The sequence below is a fragment of the Geotrypetes seraphini genome, chromosome 12 (assembly GCF_902459505.1).
Source record: "Geotrypetes seraphini chromosome 12, aGeoSer1.1, whole genome shotgun sequence".
Taxonomy (NCBI): domain Eukaryota; kingdom Metazoa; phylum Chordata; class Amphibia; order Gymnophiona; family Dermophiidae; genus Geotrypetes; species Geotrypetes seraphini.
In genome coordinates, this window is record NC_047095.1 from 20,836,539 (window position 1) to 20,863,085 (window position 26,547).

Sequence of the window (26,547 nt, forward strand, 5' to 3'; positions counted from 1 at the left end):
GGTACTGCTGCGACTTTCACAAAAAGAGTGCCACAGAAACAACTCCCTTATAGGTCATGATGAGCCCCCCCCAAAACCTACTAGACCCACCTGTCTACAACCCCAATAGCCCCAGACTACTTAAGCCACCTCTGTGCTGCTCTACTAGGCTTTCCTATGCCAGGTGCCGATGTTCTGGAGGCAGGTATGTACATTTTTATTCCGATTTTTATGGTGTTGTGGGGGTGTCAGTGATCACTGGGGCAGTGTGTGGGGGTCTGTACTTTATGTCTGCAGTGGTTATCTGGTCACTTTGGATACCTTCTGGGCACTTAGACCTGTTTTTACACCGCCTAAGTCACAATGTACAATTTCCATCTAGGCAGTCTCGTTAAACTTTCAGTTATACTTGCAGTACGACTAAGGCCTTCTTTTACTAAGGTGCGCTAAGCGTTTTAGCGCGCGCTAAATCAATGCATGCGCTAACCGCTAACACGTCCATAGGATAACATGCACGCGAATAAATTTTTCATAAGTTATTCACGGTTTTCTATTCAAATCCCTCGGGAACATGATGAACCCGCTAATAACTTCCAATCTGCACACAGTGCTGCTAGATCTACATCAACAGCAGCAGCAATACATCTTCCTTGTGCACACTGGGAGGGAACTTCCGCAGAGCCGGGGTCAGACTTCCCCAATGACCGATCGTGCCAAAAAGTCCAGGGCTCTGGAGCAGGACCAAGCGCGCGCAGAGCCCACCCACTCACCCCCTTCCCAATGCCATGCTTGAGCGCGCGCGCCGGGCTAGGTCTCGCCCACCCATCCTTTCAGGCGACGGCGTGTGCTCATTGCCTCTAGCCCGTGCAAACCGAGATGGACCATGAGGCGGCAGCGCCGAGCTCCGGGTCCACTCCGCCTGCACCATGCCTGGCTTTTAGGAGAGCAGCTGCCACAGTGTCCAGCTCTTCCTGTGAGAACCGGATAAGTGGAAGGCTCCCCGCCCATTCCTTGTCCCCTGGTTCAGCTCTCACTCCCCGCGCGCTTGGTAATTATTCCAGCCCTTTCCCTTGAGCTCTTTCTCTACCTCGCGCTCCCCCTGCACTCATGGATGATGTAATTTGAGGGGAGGAGCCCGCATGCTAAAAACCGCAAATAAGCGAAATCACAAGTGTAGAAACCGCGAATATGGAGGGAGAAGTGTATAAATGGGGACAGAAAAAGGCCCATGCAGCCTATCCTGTCTGCTAATCAAGGCAGCCAAATCCGCACCCAACACTCCATGCAGGTTACTATATTTGATCTTGAAGGCATGTAATCACAAACTCAGCAGTTGGCAATTTACTACAATGTCAGCCATATATTGCTGGGTACAGTTTTTGGGTTTGTGTAAAAAAAAAAAAAAAAAGGCACTAAAACAGAGAAGAATACAAGACAAGACAGGGGAGGGGGTGAAAGAGTACTAGAGGAAGTATTTTTCCAAGAACCTTTTTTTTTTTTCCATTAGAGGTGTTTTATTGAAGTTCATAGGGTAAAACCTAAAATCAGAAACCCTAATTATAAGCAAGGCATGTTGTTTTTGATCTTAGATCTACATGTGTAAATTTATTTAAGTATACTCTGAATTATTTCCTGGTATACTAATATTTTTTTTTAGTCAAGACTATTCAAATTACACATGCTTACTTTTTATCAGTCATGTCCTGTCCAGACAGAGGGGCATCTCTTACTGGAATGTTCTTCCTTCCACACACATTTCCATAACTATCATATCCAAATAGAAGTCTCTCTGCAGCTCCAGCCATAATGGCATAACCCATTATAAACATCTAAAAAAAAAGCAACAGGGAAGAGAGTGAGATAGACTTTTGGAACTGGATTAGAAATTTTTACATTGCCATCAATGAATCAGGTTGCAATTTTATCACATTTATGAAACAAACGTAATTAGCATATGCAAACTGAAAGTATTAAATCACTCAGCTAATGAAGACCATGCAAAAACAGACACTCCTTTTGCACTGCAGTGTCTCAGAGATTTGGCTGTGCTGTGATAAGACAGGAAATGGGTATCCAACATCCTGTGTTTAGAGATACAAATTTAGTCTATAGACCAATAGACCTATACACCAATATCAGAAATGAAAAGATTATCCAATGTAAAGCATTTCAGTTCTACACTACTACTATGTATATAACGTTCATTAAAATAGAATTTGAAATTCATGTGTTGATCCCTTCTCCATCACATTAGACTTGGGAATGCTGCAAAGATGTCACTATAGCATCATGACAGCCCTTGCCAGCCTAGAAGTAACACCAAAACTGTACATCAGAGAATTTGCCTCTCTATCTTTTCAGTCGGCAAGGAATCCTGGATTTATCTGAACTCGCTATCAAGAAAAAAAGATGCCACAGATAGTGCTATATAAGAGGGGAAACCAAATAAAGTGGGCAAGAGTGATCCATGCCAGATTTGTTTGAGTTTCTCAAATTCATCAGAACTGAATACCATTTCTGGCACCGGTTACTCCCCCACATCTTCCTCGGTGAAGACCGAGGCAAAGAATTCTTTAATCTCTCTGCTATAGCCAGGTCTTACCTGAGATCTCCTTTTACACTTTGGTCATCTAGTGGTCCAACTGATTCTCTTCCCAGCTTCTTGCTTTTAATATACCAAAAAAAGTTTTCACCGTGTGTTTTTGCTTCCAGCGCAATCTTCTTTTCAAGGTCTCTCTTTGCCTTCCTTATTAGTGCCCTGCATTTGACTTGACATTCCTTGTGCTGTTTACAATTTTTTTCAGGCGGATCCTTCTTCCACTTTCTGAAGGATTCTCTTTAGCACTAATAGCTTCCTTCATCTCATTTGTTAACCATGCCAGCTGCCATTTGGTCTTTCTTCTTCTTTTTTTAAAACATGGAATATATGTAGTCTGGGCTTCCAGGATGGTATTCTTGAATAACAACAGTATTCCACAGAAAAAAGTAAAAATACAACCCCACATATAATAATACAAAACAAAAAAAGTGGCGATGCCATTCAGTTTATGCAATAGCTCGAAGCATGTTTAGATTGGAACCATGTTGAGTTGCAGACTTTTGATCACATATTGAAAGCATTCCTTTTTGGTATTTTAACAAGTACTTTGGCACCATCTACTGGGCTTCTTTTATACACCTAAAACTAATGAATTATGCCCTATTGGAAACTATAGGAGGGACCTACCTAGACACTATCAGGTCTACCCACTGCCCTCATACAGAGACCCGCTCATTCACTTAACATACAAATAACAAGAAAAAGGGAAAAAAAAGTGGAGAAAAAGCCTCAGTTCATCTTCATATGGCAAAAACTCCACTTATAAACAACCATTAAGCAAGGTCCAAAATGTATCAGTTCACTCAGCAGTGAGAAACACTATAGTAGCCCTCGTAGGAACTACCTCAAAAAAAATCTAGCACGCCAAATAACAAAACTTCAAAAAATGTGAGTAGAGCAAGCAGCACATATATGAGTCTCAAACACAGTCAATGGTAAGCAGGAAAAAACAAACAAACACTTAGCTGCAGACGGTGTCCAGGCTGTCTTCCATGCATCCAAAAAGTGCAAGCCTCAGCTTCTATGTGTGTGGATGTGAGCAGTTGAAGCACTTGGAGAGCCTCTACAATTGCTGGTGGAGTAGGCTGGAATCATTCCCCTGACGCAGCTTAGCGAAACGGAGGTTTCCCCGTTGGGAAAGAGTGGCTGCGGGGCCAGGCAGGCTTGCAATTTTTGGATGCATGGTCTCTGTATGAGTGCAGTGGGTAGACCTGGTAGTGTCTAGGTAGGTCCCTCTTATGGTTTCCAATAGGGCATAATTCATTAGTTTTAGGAGTTTTGTATGTCCTTCCTGAGCTTCTTTTATACACCCCTGAGAATGGCTTTCTAAGCCGAAACACGGATCATGTTGGGGTTCAGTACTAAAAGGATTAAAAGACTCTGTTAATCTTGCATCATCTTTTGTATATGTCTTAGCTATTTATATGTTATCAATAAATTGATTGTTCTTCAACTAGGATTTCTGAATAACATCCACACCTGATGTATATTTTTGGCCTTTGTAGCTGCTCCTCTAAATTTCTTTTTTACCATTTCATCTCATATTATAATCTCCTTTTTTTAAGTTAAATGCTGTTGTATTGGATTTCTTGTGTGAATTTATTCCAGGGATTACATCAAATGTGATCATGTTATGATCACCATTATCAAGTGGCCCCAGCACCATTATCTCTTGCACCAATTCATGCACTCCACTAAGAACGAGATCTAGAAATGTTTCACCTCTTGTTGGTTCCTGAACCAGCTGCTCCATAAAGCAGTCTTTGATTTCATCAAGGAATTTTATCTCCCTAGCATGCCCTGATGTTACATTTACCCAATCAATATTGTAGTAGTTGAAATCACCCATAATTATTGTGTTACCCAGTTTGTTGGCCTCCCTAATTTCTGATAACATTTCAGCATGTCTGTTCATCCTGGTCAGGTGAACGGTAGTACACTCCTATCACTATTCTGTTTCCTTTTACAAATGGAATTTCTACCCATAGGGATTCCAAAATGTGTTTCTGTTCCTGTAGAATTTTCAGTCCATTTGATTCAAGGCCATCCTTAACATATAATGGTATACTATAAGGTTGGACCCCCCAAATTGTAAGATTGGAGGGGTTATGGTTGAAGCGGCCTTACAATCCGCGGTCCCGAGTTCAATACCCTCACAGAAGATTCACCAGTAAGTAAAATCACTCACAAAGATCACCTAACGGTGTTTGCATAAAGAATAGATATATTGTGCAGAAAAAGCAAGATTCATAAAAGTTACAATTAAGCATTACAATTAATGAGAGATATAAGTTTTACAATTAGAGACTGCTTCTGTGCTCTTGTGAATGAGAGAGAATAGGTGCTGTGAGGACAAAGAGGTAGAGAGAGAGAAGTAGAGAGAGAAAGGGGGGTGGAGAGTGATGTTCCAAGCTTCAGGTTCCAGAGATAGAGAGCAGGGGAGCAAGAGAGCGGGTGTTGCAGAGAGGGGGCTTTTTATAACAACTAGAATCTATTGAACTTAAGTATCCCCATCCTTAGTAAACTGTCTGAAACAATAGTTAGTTTCACTGACCAGGAAGGTGAGTGATGTGTGCTAGACTGGAGAAGAATAGACTGGAGTCAAATGTAATTTCCAGTATGCTTCTGACAATATCTGTGCACCTGGATCCATTGTATCTCCTAAGCTGTCCATCTTAAGCACCAGACATTAACACATCTTCTTAACACCTCTTCATTTGTTACCTTTTAAGCATGATATTTAAGGCTGTCTGCAATTACATTCCCTAAGGTCAGACATGAATGATACGATCTCCCATAGGCCTTTGCTGACATTGGTTAGCAATGCTAGGGCTGACATATACCTTCACCAATTCGATCACCCTATCACTGCAATATAGTTTGTACCCCGGTATGACAGCGTCCCATTGGTTATCTTCCTTCCACCATGTCTCAGAGATGCCTATTATATCTATCCTTTTGTTTAGTGCAATCCTTCCATTTAGGGCATTTGCAATATATTTTAACTCTCCCATCTTATTTCTTAAGCTTCTGGCATTTGTATACAGACATTTCAAACAATGTTTGCCACATTTATTTATAATTTGCTCAGCAGTTGGCATGGATAATTTGCACTCTTTAACAATCAGCCTGCTCTGTATTTAAGGAAACCTGGTCTATTGTGGTCTGTATTGTAATCTATTGGGATACAATACAGACCACAATAGACCAGGTTTCCTTAAATATAGAGCAGGCTGATTTTTAAAGAGTGCAAATTATCTATGCCAACTGCTGAGCAAATTATAAATAAATGTGGCAAACATGATATACGTCTTCCCTTTTATGATGATATCTTTTAAAGATACCTTCTCCGGAACTATGCTCTTTTGAGCGACGGTCGGCCTTCCCTCAGTTTCTAGTTTAAAAGCTGCTCTGTCTCCTTTTAAAATTTTGATGCCAGCAGCCTGGTTCCACCCTGGTTAAGGTGGAGCCCATCTTTGCTGAAAAGGCCCCCCTTCCTCAGTATGCTGCCCAGTTCCTAACAAATCTAAAACTCTCTTCCCTGCACCATCTCCTCATCCACGCATTTAGACTCTGGAGCTCTGCCTGTCTCTTAGGTCCTGCGTGTGGAACAGGGAGCACTTCTAAAAATGCTACCCTGGAGGTTCTGGATTTTGGTTTCTGGACCCAAGAGCCTAAATTTGGCTTCCAGAATCTCCTTACTGCATTTCCCTATGTCATTGGAACTCACATGTACCAAGACAGCAGGTTACTCCCCAGCATTGCCTAAAATCTTATCTAGGTGATACATGAGATCCGCCACCTTCGCACCTGACAGGCAAGTGATCAAGCGATCCCTAAGGCCACCAGCAAACCAGCTATCTACACACCTAATAATCGAATCTCCCACTGTAACAGCTGTCATAACCCTCCCTTCCTGGCCAGAAGCCCCTGGAGACACATCCTCGGTGCACGAGGACACTGCATCTCCTGGTGGGCAGGTCCTGGCTACAGGATTGCCTCTTACTTCATCAGGATGATGCTCTCCTTTAAGAAGACCTCCCTCCTCCGAGGCAGCACAGAGGTTGCCAGACAAGAGGTGGGACATTTCTACAATGTCCCTATAGGTCTCCTCTATGTACCTCTCTGCCTCCCTCAGTTCCTCCAAGATTGCTACTCTAGCCTCAAGAGATCAGACCCATTCCCTGAGTGCTTGGAGCTTTTTGTACTAAGCACAAACATAAAACCTCTCACCAACTGGGAGATAATCAAACATGTGACACTCAGTGCAAGCTCCAGTCTTGCTGCTGGACTGCAGCCTGCATCTTAATAATGGTGATTTCTTTGCTAAGTTGCTATGGGAGTTGGAATAAGTACACTTTTACTAAGGTGCGCTAAACGCTAATGCATCCATAAACTAACATGCATGTGTTAGCATTTAGCGTGCACTAATCGATTAGCGCACCTTAGTAAAAGAGGGCCTAAGTTCCCCTAAGATTGCTAGTTTTATGTTGTTATGGTAATGTTTAATTTTTATTATTATTTTGTAATGTAATTGATAGGTTACCCTCTAGGATTTCCTAGACTAGCTAATTACTTTTTTAGCTTTCTAATTGGTTCAAGGAACTATAAATATGAGATCAGGCCAAGGATGGGTGGGAGCTGGGGAGAGTGGGCAGGAGTTAAACACTAAAGAAAGATGTTCCTTGACTGCTAACTATGCCTTAATGTGATCTTAATGCTCTGAAATGCAACCTAAAATACTAATCTAGATTAAAACACTTTTTATATAAAAACCCTAACAGAGACTCTAAAGCAGTGTCTCTCAAACTGTGAGCCCCAGAGAGATTCCAGGTGTTCCAACAGAGATTCCAGAATTTTACTTTATTCAAGTTCAAGTTTTGATATACAGCTTATTATAAAACTGAGCGGTGTACAATAAAAAAAGGGGAAAGAAAAATACATTAAAAAGAGGGGTACATACATAATAATAACAGACACAAGATACAATATGGTAAAAAAGTAATAGGGGAAGAACTACAATTATCTTGAAAGGAAAAAAAGTAATGAAAGATCACAAGAGGGAAGAGGGTAAAGGAATTCTATAAATAGATCTTGGATTAAGTTGAAATTAAATATTTAATTTTGATATGCTTCAATATATCATATCATAGGGATCATTGAACAGAAAAGTTTTGAGACTGGATTTATATTTAGTTAATGAAGTTTCATGATGGAGATATGATGGAAGAAATAGTCTAGGAAATCCTGGGAGAGTAACCTACCAATTACAACATTACAAAATAATAATAATAATAAAAATTAAACATTACCATAACATATACCCCATCCCTTACAAAGCTTCGCTGGCGTTTTTAGCATCAGCTGTGGCGGTAAAAACTCCGATGCTCATAGAATTCCTATGAGCGCCGGAGTTCTTACCGCTGCAGCCGGCACTGCTTTGGAAAGGAGGGCCATAACTAGCAATCTTAGGGGAACTTAGGGCTCCTTTCACTAAGCTGAACTAGCGGTTTTAGCGCGCGCTGAATTGCCGCGTGCACCAGATGCTAACGCCACCATTGATCTGGCGTTAGTTCTTGGCACGTAGCGTGGGGGGGGGGGGGGCAGCACGTGCTAAAAAAACTACCGCAGCTTAGTAAAAGAGGGGGTTAGTGTACATATTCTAACTTCCATAGCAACTCAACAAAGAAATCACCAATATTAAGATGCAGCCGCAAGACAGGGGCTATCCAGTCTTTTGCACCGAGTGTCACATGTTTTGTTAACTCCCAGTTAGTGCGAGGTCTTATGTCTATGCTCGATGCAAAGAGCTCCTAGCACTCAGGGAACAGAGCTGAGGGAGACAGAGAGGTACATACAGGAGACCTACAGGGACGTTATAGGAAAACCTCACCTCTTGTTATTTTTAAAAACGCCCTTCATAAGTATAGATGACATGTATATCATGTACGCAAGTGTCCGTCAATGTTATGAGCATCTGTGTGCATAAAGATACAACCACCCAGACAAGTATCATTCTTTGACGTGATTGGTCCTTGAAGACTAATGACAAGTAATTTTATTTTTATTTTTTATGCAGTAGTTATCCTAACTTGAGCAACAAAGCAATCAATGCTTTGTTATTGTTTGAATCTTCTTATCTTTGCAAACTTCGATTTTCAGCTCTGACAGAAATTAAATAGAAAAAGAAGAATGACTTCAGATGGTGGATGATTTGCTCGTCAATTATCGATCCACATTTTTAGTTAATTTGCACTCAAACACAAGCACATCCATCACATTGATTAACAATTCTATTTTATCTACTGTAGTTTCACTGATGTTACAATTACCCATACATAGCTTAAAGAATAACTCTTAAATATACCCCCTCTTTTACTAAGGTGTGCTAACCGATTAGCGCGTGCTAAACGCTAATGCATCCATAGACATGCATCGCATTAGCGATTAGCGAACCTTAGTAAAAGAGGGCCATAATTTTTTGTTGGTTTTGCAATTTTATAATTTCAATTATAATGTGCCATGAAAAACAATTGTTCTGTATAGTGTGTCAGAGCTAAAAAAAAGTTTGAGAGACACTGCTCTAAAGGCTATATTATTGCATAAACTGACTTTACTGTAAAAGCAGAGTAATGGACTAAAAAGTAAGAGGACAATGAAATAACCTACTGAAGCTCCTCCACATAAACCGCATAGATAATAGATGAATTATGGCATATCAAGAATAAACTAAACTTGAAACTTGAATACTAGTTTAGGGTGGATCTTCCTCGCACCTAACTTTGGGTGTCATTTAGAGAATTGCCCCTTAGCCCTCTAGTACCTCAGGTACAAACTCAGATTGTGAGCCCTCCAGGGACTGAAAAATTGTACCCATTGTACTTGAATGCAAAGTGTTCTCAGGCTTGAAGGTGGGAATATAAAAAATTAAATATAGTAACTAAATATAAAAGGAGAGTATTTTGAAATTGCCTAGCTTAACAAAAAGATTGTATTTAATAATTTTAAATAAATACAGTGCAATATGGTTCTTTGCTAAGCTGATATAAAGCTCATGTTTAAGTGTGGTGGATGCTGGCGAATAGAGAATGACACGGGGACAAATTTGTCCCTATCCTGTCCCTGCGAATTTTGTCGCTGTCTCTGCCCCATTCCTGTAAGCTCTGCCTTAATCGCACAAGCCTTGAACACTTATGATTTTAAAGTGTTTGAGGCTTGTGCAGATGAGGACAGAGCTTGCAGGAATGGGACAGGAATAGGAAAAGAACTTGCCAGGACAGGACAGGAAAATGAGTTCACGCGGGGACGGGGAAAAAATTGCCCCCGTGTCATTCTCTATTCGTGAGTACACTGCCTTCCAAGGCAAAGCAGGTATGCCTCAGAATGAGTATTAAGAAAATGTGTCCTCGGAGGATGAAGCCAACACTGTTATTATCTGTGACCAACTGCTATTTGTACCAGGACGCTGTGGAAGCAAATAAGTGTTCATTTCTGCATAAAGCTCTGATTCAATTTAAAATCACATGTCTCTGACCCGGCCATTTTAAGAGGAAGCCCTACTCAAGACTGCAGAGCACTAAAACAGACCACTTACATATCTTACAGGGAAAATAACATTTTAAGCTATTACTATCCTATCCAGTTTACCCAATCACGTGCACTGTGCCTTTTTAGTATTCCGCCTTGAACTCACTATCCAATCGAAAAGAAAAACAGTAACTGAATTAAAAAACTAGTAGCTGGCATTTTCATCACATCTAAGGGATTTTACAATTTTAAAGTGAATGTGGTTTCAAGAACTTAGTGATCATGAGTGCTTCCCAATTTTATTTCACATATCTGTGTTCTCACTGAAGAGAAACAAAGTTCATTTTCTAAAAACTTAGGGCTCCTTTTACAAAGGTGCGCTAGCGGTTTTAGCGCATGCTTAGCGCGCGCTAAAATGCCGCATGCGCCAGCCGCTACCGCCTCCTTTTTAAGCAGACAGTAGTTTTTCGGCTAGCGCACGCTACAGCACGTGCTCATCTTGTGCGTGCGCTAAAAACGCTAGCGCACCTTCGTAAAAGGAGCCCTTATTGTACTGGGAAATAAATCAGTTTAAAAAAGCCTTCCTCTTGATTTGATTGTCTCATGCTTTCCTGCACAGTGCCAATGCCTTTTCTTAAAAAGTTTTTTTAGAAGAAACTCAAACGCTTTATATATAAAGAGCAGATACAGAATGCTCTAATGCTCTTCAACCAGTGGATGATGTAAACTGCTGAAGCTACTACAGCTTAATTGCTTTACAAGCAGTAACTGTACTCACCCAACCTGACCAAAAAAGGAAGAATAGAATCAGCCACGGAATGTCTGTGCATTTTCTGTAAATCTGGGGCCTCCACTGCCTCTGTCTGGAATTCTCATCTTCAGAAACCTAGAAAGGCCATTTAAAGATATAAAGTTACACTAATCGCAATATCAAAAGCAGAATGCTGAGATTTAAAAAGGGAACAGAATTACTTTGGGCTCTGCTTTGCAAACTCTTTCCAGTCTATCCACCTTTCACACAGTCATAGCCAGAAAACCAAAAAAAACAAAGGACGCTAATCAAAATGTCTCAATGTAGTTAATGGTTCATAGTGTTAACCCGTCTTACGCGCAGCTGAATACAGAAAAATGGAGCTGGCAGGTTAAAGTATCAAAAAAGTCCACAAAAAACTGGATCTGCTCTCCGGTCACAACTTTTCTGGTTAAAAGTTACAGTGCATGGGACCAAGGAATCCTTTTACTAAGGCGCGCAAGTGCGTCTTAGCATGCGCTAAATGCTAATGCGTCCCATTATATCCTATAGACGCGTTAGCATTTAGCGCGCACTAAAATGCACTACTGCATCTTAGTAAAATGACCCCCCCCCCCCAAGTTTCTACTGTAATGTCACCTGGGTGCCATCTCCATGGAAGTGCTTGAACAAAGGTTCAGATCGCAATAATGTAGCAATGTTAATTGGTTAGTACAGGAAATGTCCTCCATCTGTTCACTGACACATCCCCCTCTCCAAAAAATAGAAACATTTTCTAGCATGTGGGTTAGCGCAGTGGTTCCCAACCCTGTCCTGGAGGACCGCCAGCCAGTCAGGTTTTTGGGATAGCCCTAATGAATATGCATGGAGCAGATTTGCATGCCTTTCACCTCCATTATATGCTAATATCTCTCTCATGCATATTCATTAGGGCTATCCCAAAATCCTGACTGGCTGGCGGTCCTCCAGGACAGGGTTGGGAACCACTGGGCTAGCGCATGCTAAGGTGGCACTTACTGCAGGATGCCTATGTCCCACAGTAAACTATTTTAAGCTGCGTTAAGCACGCATTAGCACCTAACCTTGGTAAAGAAAAATGAAACAAACTACAAATTGACCCTGACCCCTGTAGAGGGAGTAAGAACAGAAAAGAAGGAGATATGAAGTGGTGGGGAGACAGGGCCAGCTCAAAGAGTTGAGGTGCACCAAGTCAAGTTTTGCTTTTGCACCCCCATTTTAGGATTAATCTTGGGATATGAACTGCACAACTGTCAGGGCTCATACCCCAGAAAGGCCCTTCTTTGGTAGGTACAGCACCTTTGTTATCTGATCATTGCATTTTATCTATTTGGGTTGATCTTGGACTCACTTCTGCTTATTGGCTTTCTCAAGCCCTCTTCCAGGATCTCATTTTCTGTCCTTCATTTTCCCTATCTTCTTCCCCTCCTTTCCTACATCTATGATATCGATCCTTCTGTTTCATCTCTATTCTCCATTTCTATTATACGCCTTTTAAAACTACCTATACATACATTTGATTACACCTTCTCCCCCCTTTAGCTTTCAGTCTCTCTCTCATCACCTTTTCTTTTCCCGGATTCCTACTCTTACCCTAGTCCTCCCATTGCCTACTTTTTTCTTATTCCTTCCCCAGCCTCCTATTCCTTTCTTTCACAAACTTTCTAGGCCCTCATTTCCACTCTCTGTTTTCATACCATACCCAGTTTTATCTACCTTCCTCTGCCTCTTATCCTCTCACCAGTCCCAGTTCCTTCCGTCCTCATCCCCTATGAACCTCCAGTCCCTTTCTTATGGCTTATTCCCCTTTTAATCTCCTCCCATTTCTACCCTCTCTCACCTCCTTTAAAGGCCTGTCCTCTTTATCTCTCACCTTCTCCATAGCTCTCTGACCCTTTCAACTGCCTTCTAACATCCCCCCCCACGCCACGGGTTCTTCAAATCCTCTTCCTTTCCCATTTATCTGCACTCAGTCACTCAGCCCTTACCTGATCACCTCCTAGACCCACAGACAGCATAGTTACTCACTTGTGGTATCCAAGGGCAGCAGGCAGATATTCTCATATGTAAGCAACGTCATCCACAGAGCCTGGTATGGACAGTGCAAAAGTGTAGTCACTTTTAAAAAATCTCATACGAGCGCCTTCCTGCCTGACGCCAACTCAAGGTACCTTCAGTCCAGTAACAAAGCTAAGCCGCCAACTAGGGAAGGTGAAAGGGTTGTGAGAATCTCTCCTTTTAATGTTTTCTGGATCATTCAATATACCGTATTTGCCGGCGTATAAGACGACTGGGCATATAAGACGACCCCCCAACTTTTACAGTTAAAATATAGAGTTTGTTATATACTCGCCATATAAGACTACCCCTTCTTCCGCACACCTTCTGCACAACAAATAAAACTTAAAAGAACATCAGAATTTATTTCAACAATTTTAATTAATTCACTAAAGCTGAATAGAACAATAAACCCATGGGAGCTGCCATGCTATTTGTTTTCTAAACTGTTAACCAAACTGAAACTGTCAATGATAGAAGGAACATAACACATAGAGGGAGAGAGCAAGTGCCGGGCAAGTCCCTAGCAAGTTTGCTGGCATGACAGTTTCCCTTTAAAAGCCTTCAAAAGCCTCCTGTTCACCCCCGCAACTTCCTTAAGGGCTAGACTCCACACACGGCCGCATGTGCGAGAGACGTAGTAAAGAGAAAAGGGGTGGGGCCAGAGCGCCGCTGCTTCCCGCTGCGCAGGATGAAGGAGATGGCACCCTTGTCACACTGATGTCCCGCCATGGCCCCGCTGATGTCCCGGCAGGTTTACTAGTACTGTAAGCACCGTAAGGAGGTAAGGAAGGAGATGTTAGGGCATGTAAAGTAAGGGCATGTAAACAGTAGAGAGTTGCGCGGGGACAGAAATCCCACCCGTCCCCACCCGTCCCCGCCAAAGTCCCACCCGTCCCCACCAGTCCCCGTGAGGAATCCCACCCGTCCCCACCCGTCCCCGTGAGGATTCCCTCCGTCCCCACCCGTCCCCGCGAGGAATCCCCTCCGTCCCCACCCGTCCCCGCGAGGAATCCCCTCCGTCCCCGCCCGTCCCTATAAACTTCAGAAATAGTTATTTCATTTAATTATGCTACTGAATTAAAGGCTCTGGTAGAAACCCATTTACAAATAAGCAAAAAGACTTTATTAATTTGAAAATATTAATTGGGAAGAATACATACTTTGCAAATGGGTTTCTACCAGAGCCTCTAATGTTTATAAATTTTTATCAACACAACTAATATACTACTTTATCCTGAAGCAAAATAAAAAAAAAGAAATATAATTCTTTTCCTACCTTTGTTGCCTGGTTTCTGCTTTCCTCATGTTCTCATTCAATTCCTTCCATCCACTGTCTCTCTTCCTTCTGCATCTTCCATTTGCTCTGTTACTGTGCCTCTCCCTTTCTTCCCCCTTCCAAATTGGTCTGGCACCCATCTTCTTCTCTCTGCTCCCCCCATAGTCTGGCATCTGTCTTCTTCCCTGCCAGCGTCTTCTCCCTACTCTCTCTTCCCCATTTCCTTTCAGCGTCCTTCTCCCCCCATCTTCCCCATGTCCTGTCAGCGTCCTTCTCCCCCCTCTGTCTTCCACATGTGCTTTCAGTGTCCTTCTCCCCCCTCTGCTTCCCCATGTCCTTTCAGCGTCCTTCTCCCTCTCTGTCTTCCCCATGGCCTTTCAGCGTCCTTCTCCAACCCCCCCGTCTTCCCCATGTCCTTTCAGCGTCCTTCTCCACCCCTTTGTCTTCCCCATGTGCTTTCAGCATCCTTCTCCCCCCTCTGTCTTCCACAAGTGCTTTCAGAGTCCTTCCCCCCGCCCTTCCCATGGCCTTTCAGCGTCCTTCTCCCCCCTTTGTCTTCCACATGTGCTTTCAGTGTCCTTCTCCCCCCTCTGCTTCCCCATGTCCTTTCAGCGTCCTTCTCCCTATCTGTCTTCCCCATGGCCTTTCAGCGTCCTTCTCCACCCCCCCCCCCGTCTTCCCCATGTCCTTTCAGCGTCCTTCTCCACCCCTTTGTCTTCCCCATGTGCTTTCAGCATCCTTCTCCCCCTCTGTCTTCCACAAGTGCTTTCAGAGTCCTCCCCCCCTTCCCATGGCCTTTCAGCGTCCTTCTCCACCCCTTTGTATTCCCCATGTGCTTTCAGCGTCCTTCTCCCTCCTCTGTCTTCAAGTGCTTTCAGAGTCCTTCCCCCCCCCTCCCGTCTTCCCCATGGCCTTTCAGCGTCCTTCTCCCCACTCCTTCTCTACCGCCCCGGGTGCAGCACAGCCGGCCAGGTCCCCTTACTTTTGTGGCACTTCCCCGACCGACTGACAACAGCCCCGGTCCGACAAACCTCCCTGCCCTTAACTGCGAATCTAAATTACCTTATTACAGCTGCTGTAAGAAGATAATTTAGATTCGCGGCTACAGGGCAGGGAGGATTGTCGGACCGGGGCTGTTGTCGGTCGGTCGGGGAAGTGCCACAAAAGTAAGGGGACCTGGCCGGCTGTGCTGCAACCGGGGCGGGGTGGGGCGGGGTGTGGCGGGGCGGACCGCCCCCTCCCTTGGTAGCCACTCGAACCGCGAGGCTACTCTCCTCCTTACCTGCACTGCCTGCAGCACAGAGCCAAACGGAAGTCTTCCCGACGTCAGCGCTGACGTCGGAAGGAGGGAGGGCTTTGTTTAAGCCTTCCCTCCCCTCCGACGTCAGCGCTGACGTCGGGAAGACTTCCGTTCGGCTCTGTGCTGCAAGCAGAGAAGGTAGGGAGAAGAGCCGCGCGACTGAGTACATCCAACCCTGCAGGAACCCCGCGACCCTCGGAGGCGTCCCCACGGGATCCCCGCGACCCTAGGGGGCGTCCCCATGGGATCCCCGTGACCCTAGGGGCGTCCCCACGGGATCCCCGTGACCCAAAGGGGGAACCCGCGGGATTCCCGTCGTCCCCGTTCCCGTGCAGCTCTCTAGTAAACAGTACCCGGCGTATAAGATGACCCCCGACTTTGGGGAGGATTTTAAGGTACTGAAAAGTCGTCTTATACGCCGGCAAATACGGTAATAACAAGAAAAAAATCTGAGAGAAAAAAAATATATCATATAGATTCACAACTGATAAAATATAATAAACCAAGAGAATCCACTATTCAAATATAAGAATATCAGCTGATTTAAACAATAATTCAATAATAAATTATTGTTTAAATCATTCAATATAATTCCAATGGCATCTTTAAGCATCCCCAATTGAGGCTGGAATTTCTGCCATAATCTCTTAACCTCCTGATACGCTAATCTGGTTTTTGCCATTTACATGTTCCAATTCAATTTTCTGACAAATATCCTTCAGATATAATTCTTTGTCTAGCTGAACTTGACGTTGAAACACTTGTGATATTGTATTACTGGACAGTTTTGCTTTTCTTTGTTCATCTACTTTTCTGGCTTCTTCTGAGATCCAAGGCGATTTCTTGGCTTTCTTTTTCTTCTGGAGTGTTGGGGTTTTTTTTTTTTAGCTTCAACACTATTTAAGGTTTTTGTGTCATTCCATAACTCTTTGAGCTCTCTATCTCCTGTATCAAGACAGGCATATCTGTTATCTAGTTTTATCCAATAGTCTAATGGAATATTTTCAATGCCATATTTTGGGAGGTCTCTAATGATCTTTTTCTTGTGAAGCTTTACTTTGATCTTGCTTGTCAAAAGCTCATGGTCGCTTCCACAATCAGCTCCTGGTTTAGTCCTTGCAGTCAAAACTGCAGATTTCCTGTCCTTTGCAGATGCAATCAATTTGATTTTGATACATACCATTTGGAGAGGTACATGTGAACTAATGACATTTGTCGTGCTGGAAATGTATATTCATGACTGACAGTTGGTTTGTTTTGCAAAACTGCACTAAGTTATCACTAACTTCATTTCGTTCTCCTATGCCGTGCTTTCCAACCACAGCATCTTCAAGTGTACTTTCTACTTTTGCACTGAAATCCCCCCTAATGATCAGCAGATCTTGTTTCAGCATTTGATCTATTTCATTTGAAGTTGTTTGTAGAACAACTCTACATCCTCATCTTCTGCATCTGTCATTGGAGCATATACTTTGATCAAGGTAACATTGATCAGCTTTCCCAGAAGATAATAATAATAAAACTTTATTTATATTCCGTCATAACTTTTCAGTTCAAGACGGTATACAGTAGCGGAAAAGTACAAAGTTGATAATGAACCTTTTCGTTTCTAGATAGTATACAATAGTGGATACAGTAGTGGATAGTTACAAAGTGGGATTGTGGGGACTGGATGGGTATAGAAAAATATTTTTTTCCAGCAGAGATATGGGATGCCAATTAGGGCCTGACATTACTCCAACATAGGACAAGAGGTAATCAGCCTAGATGAAATCTCCCATTCGCATCACAATAAATAGGAAAACCAGGGAAAATGGAAAATAGGAAAAATAAAGCAGAGAAAGGTCTGATCGTATCAGGCAGATGGAAAGTTCTGAAAGAAGTGCTAAACAGGTTGACAATCCAGCCCTGAGAGAAAGTTGAGGGAAAAAAATCAATCAGCCAGAAAGAAAGAGATGACATTACCCAGTCTTTGCCAAGGTAAATGACTTCTTGACCCACACTATGGGCAGTTTGATACAGGAACAGTGCAGTCAGCTGGCAGCTTCCCACCCATTTTAGAAAGGTTTACTGACTCTATTTTGGCCTGGAGTTCATAAAATGGTAAGGAACTTCTGCTAAAACATCAGAAAGTGTAACAGTGGTTCCCTAAGGGCCTGATTCTCTATAGGACGATGTTCTTGGTGGCCGCCTAATAAACAGTCGCCAATTGCGTGTCAATCAATCACCCATTAGCATCCTTTGGAGAATCGCAGCCTACATTTAAGGTGACTACCTCGTGCCTATGGAAACGCTTAGGGACTCTTACCAACACCCAAGGCCACTTCGGGGGAAACCACGCCAAGCCTTGGGCATTCATAAGCGCTCCTACGCATATCTGCAGATGCGTGACAGACGCCTACAATGTAAGCATCCTTCCTTGCTTGAGATTTTTTAGAAAATGTGCGTCTCGATTGGCTGCCAGACGGCAGTAGGACACCTAACGCTGCCTAAAATCAGGACGCAAGGTTAGAGAATCAGGCCCTAAGAGTCCACTGATTCCATAGTGGGGAGATCAATGAGCGGGTGGCAGTAAATTTTATTTTTTTAACCTTTTTTCAGGACTTGGGCTTTTTATTATGTAAATTGCTTTGCTGCAATATATGTGATTAGTAGTATATCAATCCACTATAAATAAATAACTATTGTGGGACTTTTTTGGACCAGAATTTTGCTGCTCATCAATATATCTAATACATATATCTTGGTTATGGTGGACAATGCCACTAGATTTCCTTGAACCGCAAGGTAATGGCGGAATAGAAATCTCTAATGTAATGTAATAGTATTGCTATAGATAATCTCAGCCTAGGTAATTTACACAAGAGTTGCTCACAGTCTTTTGCTATGTGGGGGAGGTGTCTAGCAGACAGCCTGTATATATTTCAAGGAAAGATACAACGCAGACAAAAAGGGATTCTTTGCATTCTTTCAAATGAAGCATTACCTAAACAAACTGCTTGCTTAACTTTAAAATTTTGTTCTTAAGAGATTACAGAAAAGAGTCTTTCATGAAATTTCATGCCTTTCTGAATAATGTGCAAATAGTTGAAAGACCTTTGAATCTCATGTCAAAACAGCAAATTGATGCAGTAACTAATATCGCATATGAAGCTATACGGAAGGGTACCAGCATTCCAACACAGTCAGAATCCACTACTAAGGGAGATGCATAGGGTTGACATGCATCCTAAGATATCTAAGGAATAAAATGTAATCATAAAGCCAAAAAAGAGAGGCGAAATTTCATTGTACGTGATCATATGAGATGCTAGCTAAGTTTTAGACCAAGAAAATTCTTTTAAAAAAAAGAATAAAAAACTGTCTTACAGATTTTGTTAAACAAATGACATGATTATGTGGTTCAGACAGAAGTTTTTGTTATGCCTTTGCACAGGGAAGTTTTCATTGCTAAGAAGTGAATACTTGCTCTATAGAACAACCTGAAAGTACCAAATATACAAAATGCTTATTAAAAAATGGCCATGAGTAAGCTGGATAATGTTTCCAAATCTGGGAACTCTTTTTGTTATCTTTCACAAAGGTCACGCTTTCCAGGTTTTACAACCCAGACAGCTCATGGAATTAAGCGTTAAGAGTTCGCCTTTCAAAATAGATAATTTAATTGTTCAAATTCTGGGTTCTAAGGGTATGGCGTAAGTGGGAAGAAGCTAAGGGTTTACCAGCTTCGGCGGGATATGACATAACATTATTCAGCTTCCAGTTCTGCTCCTGAAGGCATGGCAGCTTAAGATCGGAATTGTCTCTCTAATAGTCAGAATATCTGCCTAGATTCTTCACAGATCACCCTGTTTGGTCTTTTTTTCAGCTAAAACTCAACTTTGAAGTTTTATATTACAACTATGAAGAGTACAAAATCAGAAACTCATTACAATTTAGCTTTGAGTCCCAAACGTCATAAATCTGATCTACTTTCCCCAGATAAATCTGAAACATGCTCTTCTGATTCTGTCAACAAAACAGTACTTTCTGAACTTAGATCTATTAAAGATATTTTATATTCACATATAGAACTATCTTGAAATATGAAGAAAGAAACTGAAGAGATACATGCAAAAGTTGCTGTGTCACAAATATCTGCAGAGGTCTTGGAACACAGTATGACCAAGATGAAAGCCATATTGCCTCATTATGAGACAAAGACTGAAACTAATAAAAGCTTAAAGGATGAAATAGAAGATTTAGCAAATAGATCATGTAGAAATAATTACCTGAAGGAGCTGAAAATCAGAACATGATCTCTTCCTTAACTACATTTTTTGAACATCAATTTTACTCCAGCTCTAGAAATAGAAAGAGCTCACCATTCACCTTCATGTCCAATTTCTAATATGGCACATCCAATGGTAGCTAAAATTCTTCGATATCCACAAGCTCTGCAAATATTAATGTCAGCAAAAGATCAGCTTTCTTCCATCTACCAAGGCAAGAAAATACCTATTTTACCTGACCTAACAAAATCCACTGCCATGAGAAGGAAATTATTCCTTGCTCTAAGACAGGATCTGAAAGAACTGGGGCCCACTTTGGCCTCATGTATCCTACTACTTACAATGAGCCTAAAATTCATCATGAATGGATAATTCAGACTAAGATGGGTTGATCATTGACTACATGTGAGAAGATCATTGAATGTACTAAATAAATGTACAGAAGAATCTCAGTTATCCGGCACCCATGGGGATTAGTGCATGCCAGATAATTTAGTTTCTGGTTATTTGAGAGTAATATAAAAATAGTTGTGTCTCCCTTCCCACCTCACTCTATCATTCCCCCACCTCCCCACTTGTTGGTCCAGCATCTTCTTCCCTTCTTTCTTGGTCATCTTCTCTTACATTTCTGCACTCATTTAATATCTTTTTTCTTTACAATTAATGACTGCTGATTATTCAGAATATCTTATATTTTCTTTTCATTGTTTTTTGCATTACTATAGTTGGTAGGTGTCCCCATCTTTCACTTCACATTTTCCATGCAAGATTCTTGAGTTCTTATATATTATAATTTCTATTTTTTCATGTTCACTACTCACCCATATTTCACACATTTAAGCCTCAACTGATCTACAGGGATATTTCAATTTAGACAGATAGAATGGTTGATATGATTTCTGCACACCTTTCATAGGCTGTGGAATGGGATGGGCCAACAGGGCTGGGACCTGACCAATGTTTTGCCCCACACAGCATTATCAACTAGAGAACTACCTTGTTGAGTTTGATTAGTTAGGCCTGTCAACTGAAAAGGTGCTATGTTGTCCATGATACCTTTAATACTTCTCTACACCCACCCTTTTTACCTCCTAGAGCCCTGTGTTTGTTGTCTTTTCCTAAGAAAGCCTATATTTGTTGTAGGTTATTTTTAGAATGTGTTTACTTGATATCACTGCCAGCTAAGGCCTATATTTTGTCTATCTTTTCCAACAGAAAGAAAAACAAGAACCAAACCTTCCCCTGAAACATAGGACTACTGTAAATGCAAAACCACTTTTCACCTCTACCCAATACTTAAAACTACACTATTTCTGGAAGCTTTTCAATAAATATGTTGTTTAATGCTGGTTTTAAGAGGAATGATTTTATGAGGATTTATGAAATCTTGGTTTTAAGACGTAATTATTCATTTGTATTTTAAGATATGTGTATAAGTCGTTTTGTTTGACTTTATGTATGTTACTTTTGTAATGCTGCCGTTTTTAAATAAATAAATATCATGAACTACAACCTGTGCCTCCTTTACTCTCGCCCTTTTCTGTGATTTTCAATCAAAATGATGCCCTCTTTCTTTCTTCCATACCCATACTACAGCAAACTCACTACACCATTACTACAGTAGGAAACCTGCATCTCACATCTCGACACTCTGTAAGAACCACAACAGACAAGAGCAGAAGATGAAGAGGCGATGTGGGAGGCAGATCCAATGTTATCTTTTGTGCTTTACAGTCCTATTTGGACTGAATGTCTTTGAAACAAGATTCTACCTTAACTGAACTAGCACTTTTTCAGAATTGTGCATTTGTGCATGTTAGCTGAACATTCAGAGCTATTTATTTAAAAGTTTCTTATATACTGCAAATCTACAAATCTAAGCGATTTACAACATACATAAGTAGAATAGATATAACATTAAAACATACTACTCTTCAAGTATTCAAAAATCTGAACAATGTCTAAAATTCTATAAATTTAGGCACACACGTAGCTTAGGGTTGAATTCTATATACTACGGTCACAGTTGCGCGTGCAAATCTTTGCGCACTGCTGATCTGCACATGCAACTTAATTGTTTAACAAGCCAATCAACACTGATAATTGCCAATTAACAAGTAATTATTGGCACTAATTAGAATTTATGCACACAACTTTTCAAGCATATTCTATAAAGTGGGGCCCATAAATTCCAGTGTGCGGATCTCAAAAAAGGGCATGGCCAGGGACGAGCATGGCCAAAATGTGAACCCAGATTTTGGCCCACAAAAACACCAACAAATTCCACAGAACTCCAAGCGAAAACCAAAAACAAAAAAGTAATTTGGAAACGAAGTTCTTGATGTAAAAATTTACTACAGCTATTCTTCACAGGTGAAAATAAAACCAAGAGAAGCAGTCAAAATGGAAACAGTATATATTAGACACAATAAAAATTGTGGTTCAGACCCGACATGGTCCGTGTTTCTTCTGGGTTTCAAATATCAAATACCACAACATTTAGTTATGTGATAAAACACTAAGTAATGTGTATGTAAAAAATGCTAGAGACTGACAGCGCTGTGCACGCTGCACATAAATCCTCGGATCTTGGGCCAGTTTTGATGCTAAAACTGAAACCAAAATTGAGACGGCCTCTGCTTGGATGTTCATTTCCCTACCTACATGGCTAAATAAAACGAACACTCCAGAAAACAACACAAAATCAAAAATGTTTTGACTGCCCATCTCTAATGTGTATAAGAAGAGTGTGGCACAGTGGTTAAAGCTACAGCCTCAGCACCCTGAGGTTGTGGGTTCAAACCCACGCTGCTCCTTGTGACCCTGGGCAAGTCATTTAATCTCCCCGTTGCTCCAGGTACATTGGATAGATTGTGAGCCCATCATGACAGATAGGGAAAAATGCTTGAGTACCTGAATAAATTCATGTAAACCATTATGAGCTCCCCTGGGAGAACAGCAGTGTTCTCCCTAGAGTGTTTTAGCCGGGCGGAACGCCCGGCTAATTTAGGTGACTGCCCGGCTGTCTTCCCCCAAATGACATGATACCGGAGCCATCACAGGAGTAATAGTTTCCCCCCTTGTCTGTTTTTGTTTTGTTACATGCCACAAAGCGCGCAGTTGTCAAACGGTAGGAAGGGGGAAATACTGGCATACAGAGGCCCTTAACCTGAAAGTTCATTCCTCGCTCGTACCCCTTCTTCCCTGTCTCTAGCCATGCTTGTGCTTGCGGCTTTTGGGCTGGTCTCGTGATAAAGCGAGACTTTGAGAGTGACTCGAGAAGAGTAGGGGAAGGAGCGGGTGGTGCTGGATGGCAGCGAGGTTTAGAGCAAGGTGAGGTGAGTGACCTGACTGACTGGGGAGCCGGCGAAAGACGAAATATGTAGTGACTCCAGGTTTTGTGTATTTTATTTTTGGCTCATGCCTCTTTAGTATTGTAATAGGTATTCTCCTGGGCTGTGCTTGGAAAATGTTATAACAGAACATAGTGGTTCTCAGCCCAGTCCTCGGAGCACTCTTAGCCAGTCGGGTTTTCAGGGGTTAGTTAGGTCTGGTGACAGGATAATCGCACATGAGATACTAGCGCGCCGACAATCGAGAGCTGACAATTTGGCGCAAGAAAGAAGCGCGCCGCGGGGAAACTTAGTTTTAAATATCTCCAATGGGGGGTGTGAGGGGTTGTGAGTGGGGAACCCGCCCCCACTTTACTGCATAGTGTTCGCGCTGCTGTTGGATGAGTGTGGGGAGGGTGCAACCCCCCACATTATAGAGAAAACGGAACTTTTCCCCCCCAAAATCGGAAAAAGTTCTGTTTTCTCTATAATGGAGGGTTCCAACCCCCCAACCCCACCTCCCAACAGCAGCGCAAACACTATACAATAAAGTGTGTGTGGGGGGGGGTGTTTCCCCACTCACAACCCTCTTCGGAGCTCTTTAAAACTAAGTTTTCCTGCGGCGCGCTTCTTTTTTTCTCCGAATTGTCAGCACTCGATTGTCGGCGCGCTGGTGTCTAACACGCGACTGACTATGAACCATTAGGTCTACGCGTTTTGAAGGTACTGAGAGAAAAACTCTCAAGAGTTCCCATTTTCATAGGAGCCAGCTCATAGGTGCCAATGGGTGCTGATGACCCAATATTGAGCAAGCTCCTTGTATTGTGTTTTGGAACTCTAATCATTTTGAAATGGTTGCACCAATGGCCATTGTGGAATGGGACTGTACAAATGTATTAGGTGACTGAGGTAAAAACTATCAGCCCAGCCTTGGACCCCCCCCCCCTTTAGTCTTTAGGCCTCTTGCCCCCCTTAAAAGTCATAATCACACCTAAACACTCTTACCAGAATAATATTTATTTAGATTTATATCCCATTCTCCTAAAAGAGCTCAGAATGGGTTACAGTTTATATTCAGTGTTAAAATATAGGTTTTACATGTGGGGGTGGGGTGGGGTAAATGGACTACTTAAAAATTGCCCAATCTCCTTTCTTTGTGGTTGTTAGGACGCTGGATCTGGACATAGAGACAGAAAAGGACCTCGAGGAGGGGCAGGAAAACAGACTTGAACCAAATGGGAGGGGGAAGACAGGGAAGATGCTGGACTAGAGGGGACAGATAGGGAAAACACCCTGAACCGAGGGGAAAGAGATGCCAGGCCCTTTGGAGGGGGAAGACAAAGAGAGTGAGAGAGACAGAAAGACCTGGAACAAAATAATAATAACAATAATCAATTCATATATCGCAAGGCCATAAAGTTCTATGCGGTTTACAATAGTTAAAAAATTACAATAAAAGAAAAAGTTGAATAGAACTAAAAAGATAGAAGCCAATAATAAGAAACATTAAAATGATCTAAACATTGCATGATAAAACTTTTACAAATCAGCTGCCTAAATACTTCAAAAACAGATATGTTTTTAGATGTCTCCTAAATTCACCATAATTATCAGTAAGCAAAAGCAATTGTTCTAAATCCTTACCCCCATAACGCTGCCTGATATGCAAAAAGATGTTGATGATGTTTTTAAAGTTTGCATCCTCTTACAGGCGGAAAAACAAAATTCAAATGTGAGTTTCTCTTATGTCTATTGGTTGCGAAAGAGAAAAGCTCAATTATATATTTAGCAGCTAAACCAAACAAAACCTTAAAACAAAAACAACCAAACTGGGAGGACTCGAAATGTTAACAGAAGGAAGATAGAGAGAGGGAGAAACCTGAAACAAAGGGGAGACAGAAGAGAGAGGGGTAGATGTTGGACTTGGGGATATATAAAGGGAAGAGAGAGAGACTGCAGAGAGATGGAAAAGATTCTAGAACAGGGAGGGGGGACGAAAGAAGAGAGAGAGAGGCAGAGAAAGACCTGGAAGAAAGGAGAACAAATGCTAGACATGGGGGGGGGGATGTTGTAAGCAGAAAAAGAGGGAAAGACAGGATGCAGTTAGGGGAAAGACAGGATGCAGTTAGAAGAGACAGAGTGGGAGAGACCCTGAGGAAGAACAGAGAGATTCAATATCATAACAGAGGAGGGAGAGAGGGGAAAATATGTTGACAATAGGGGATGAGAAGAGAGGGACAGAGAGAGATGTTGGTTGGGGAAGGGAATAAGGTCCAGAGGAGAAGCAGCATGCAGGAGGCAGAAAGAAAAAAATGTTGGATGCACAGTCAGAAGAAAGTCCAACTAGAAACTAATTAAATCACCTGACAACAAAGTAGGAAAAATAATTTTATTTTCAATTTAGTGATCGAAATGTGTCAGTTTTGAGAATGTATAATTTGCTGTCTATATTTTGCACTATATTTGTCTATTTTTCAATAGTTGTTATTGAGGTGACATTGCATATTTTAAAGCCATCTGCCTTGACCTCTTTGAAAAATAAAACAAATATAAAAGATAATTAACATTTTCTCTGCATACAGTGTGCTTTGTGGGTTTTTTCTTTAATTTTGTGGTTACCATTATGAATTAATAAGATATTGTGTGTACATGAAAAATTATTGTAAGAAATTGCATTACAATTAGTACTATTATAATAGGGGTGGGGTCAGGGGCGGAGCTTGGGCTGAGGTACTCAGTTGGTATTTGTTAGACTTAAGGAGTACTTGGCTTGAAGAAATTGAGAAACACTGGTCTAGGTGACTATATAGTTCACTCAGTAAGTGCTCCTTTTACAAAGCCACAGTAGCGATTCTCCCATGGCAAATGCACCAAAGTCCATTCAATTCTTATAGGCTTCAGTGCATTTGCTATGGCAGAATTGCTATCGCAGCTTTGTATAAGGAGCCTTAAGGCAGGAACTATATTGTCTCTTTGCTATGTCTTAAACAAAAAACAGATTGCCAGGGATGCAAAGCATTAACTGATTCAACATGAGTTTGAAGTTGGTTGAATACCATTCTCTCAAGTACAGTATTTTTGAAAGAAATGGAAGGTTTGATACTGGCCAGTAGTTATTTGGAATAAGAGGATCTGCATTACCGCATTTTTTGCTCTATAAGACACACTTTTTTCCCCCCAAAAATTGGTTGGATATAAGGGTGCATCTTATAGAGCGAATATACCCCCCCCCCCCCGGACCTTAATTCCTTCAGTGATCCAGCACTGTAGGGAAGGAGCTTTCAGCCTCCTGCCCTTTCCTCCGGCTGACTCCCTATATGTAGACACCGCTGTCTACAAGCTTACCCTCAGCGCTGCTCCACGCCGGCACAGAGGAAGAGCTGCTGAAGCACGTCTCTTCAGCTCCCTGATTTTGGCACCGGCAAGGGAAGGC

At 41.9% G+C, this 26,547-nt stretch overlaps 1 protein-coding gene across 7 annotated transcripts in view; it reads right to left on the bottom strand.

Annotated features, from left to right (window-relative positions):
* SLC44A3 (solute carrier family 44 member 3) overlaps positions 1–26,547 on the bottom strand; it is a 125,514-nt gene that overhangs the window by 87,956 nt on the left and 11,011 nt on the right. For 2 of the 7 annotated variants that reach the window (XM_033916298.1, XM_033916300.1), the window contains exons 2-3: positions 10,884–10,991; positions 1,666–1,808 (exon numbers count right to left, since the gene is read on the bottom strand). In XM_033916298.1, the coding sequence (XP_033772189.1) occupies positions 1,666–1,808; positions 10,884–10,991 (251 nt within the window). Of the gene's footprint in view, positions 1–1,665; positions 1,809–2,581; positions 2,696–10,883; positions 10,992–11,077; positions 11,097–12,902; positions 13,126–19,875; positions 19,896–26,547 lie in introns of those variants that run through there. The other 5 variants (XM_033916299.1, XM_033916302.1, XM_033916297.1 and 2 more) reach the window with 5 other exon arrangements.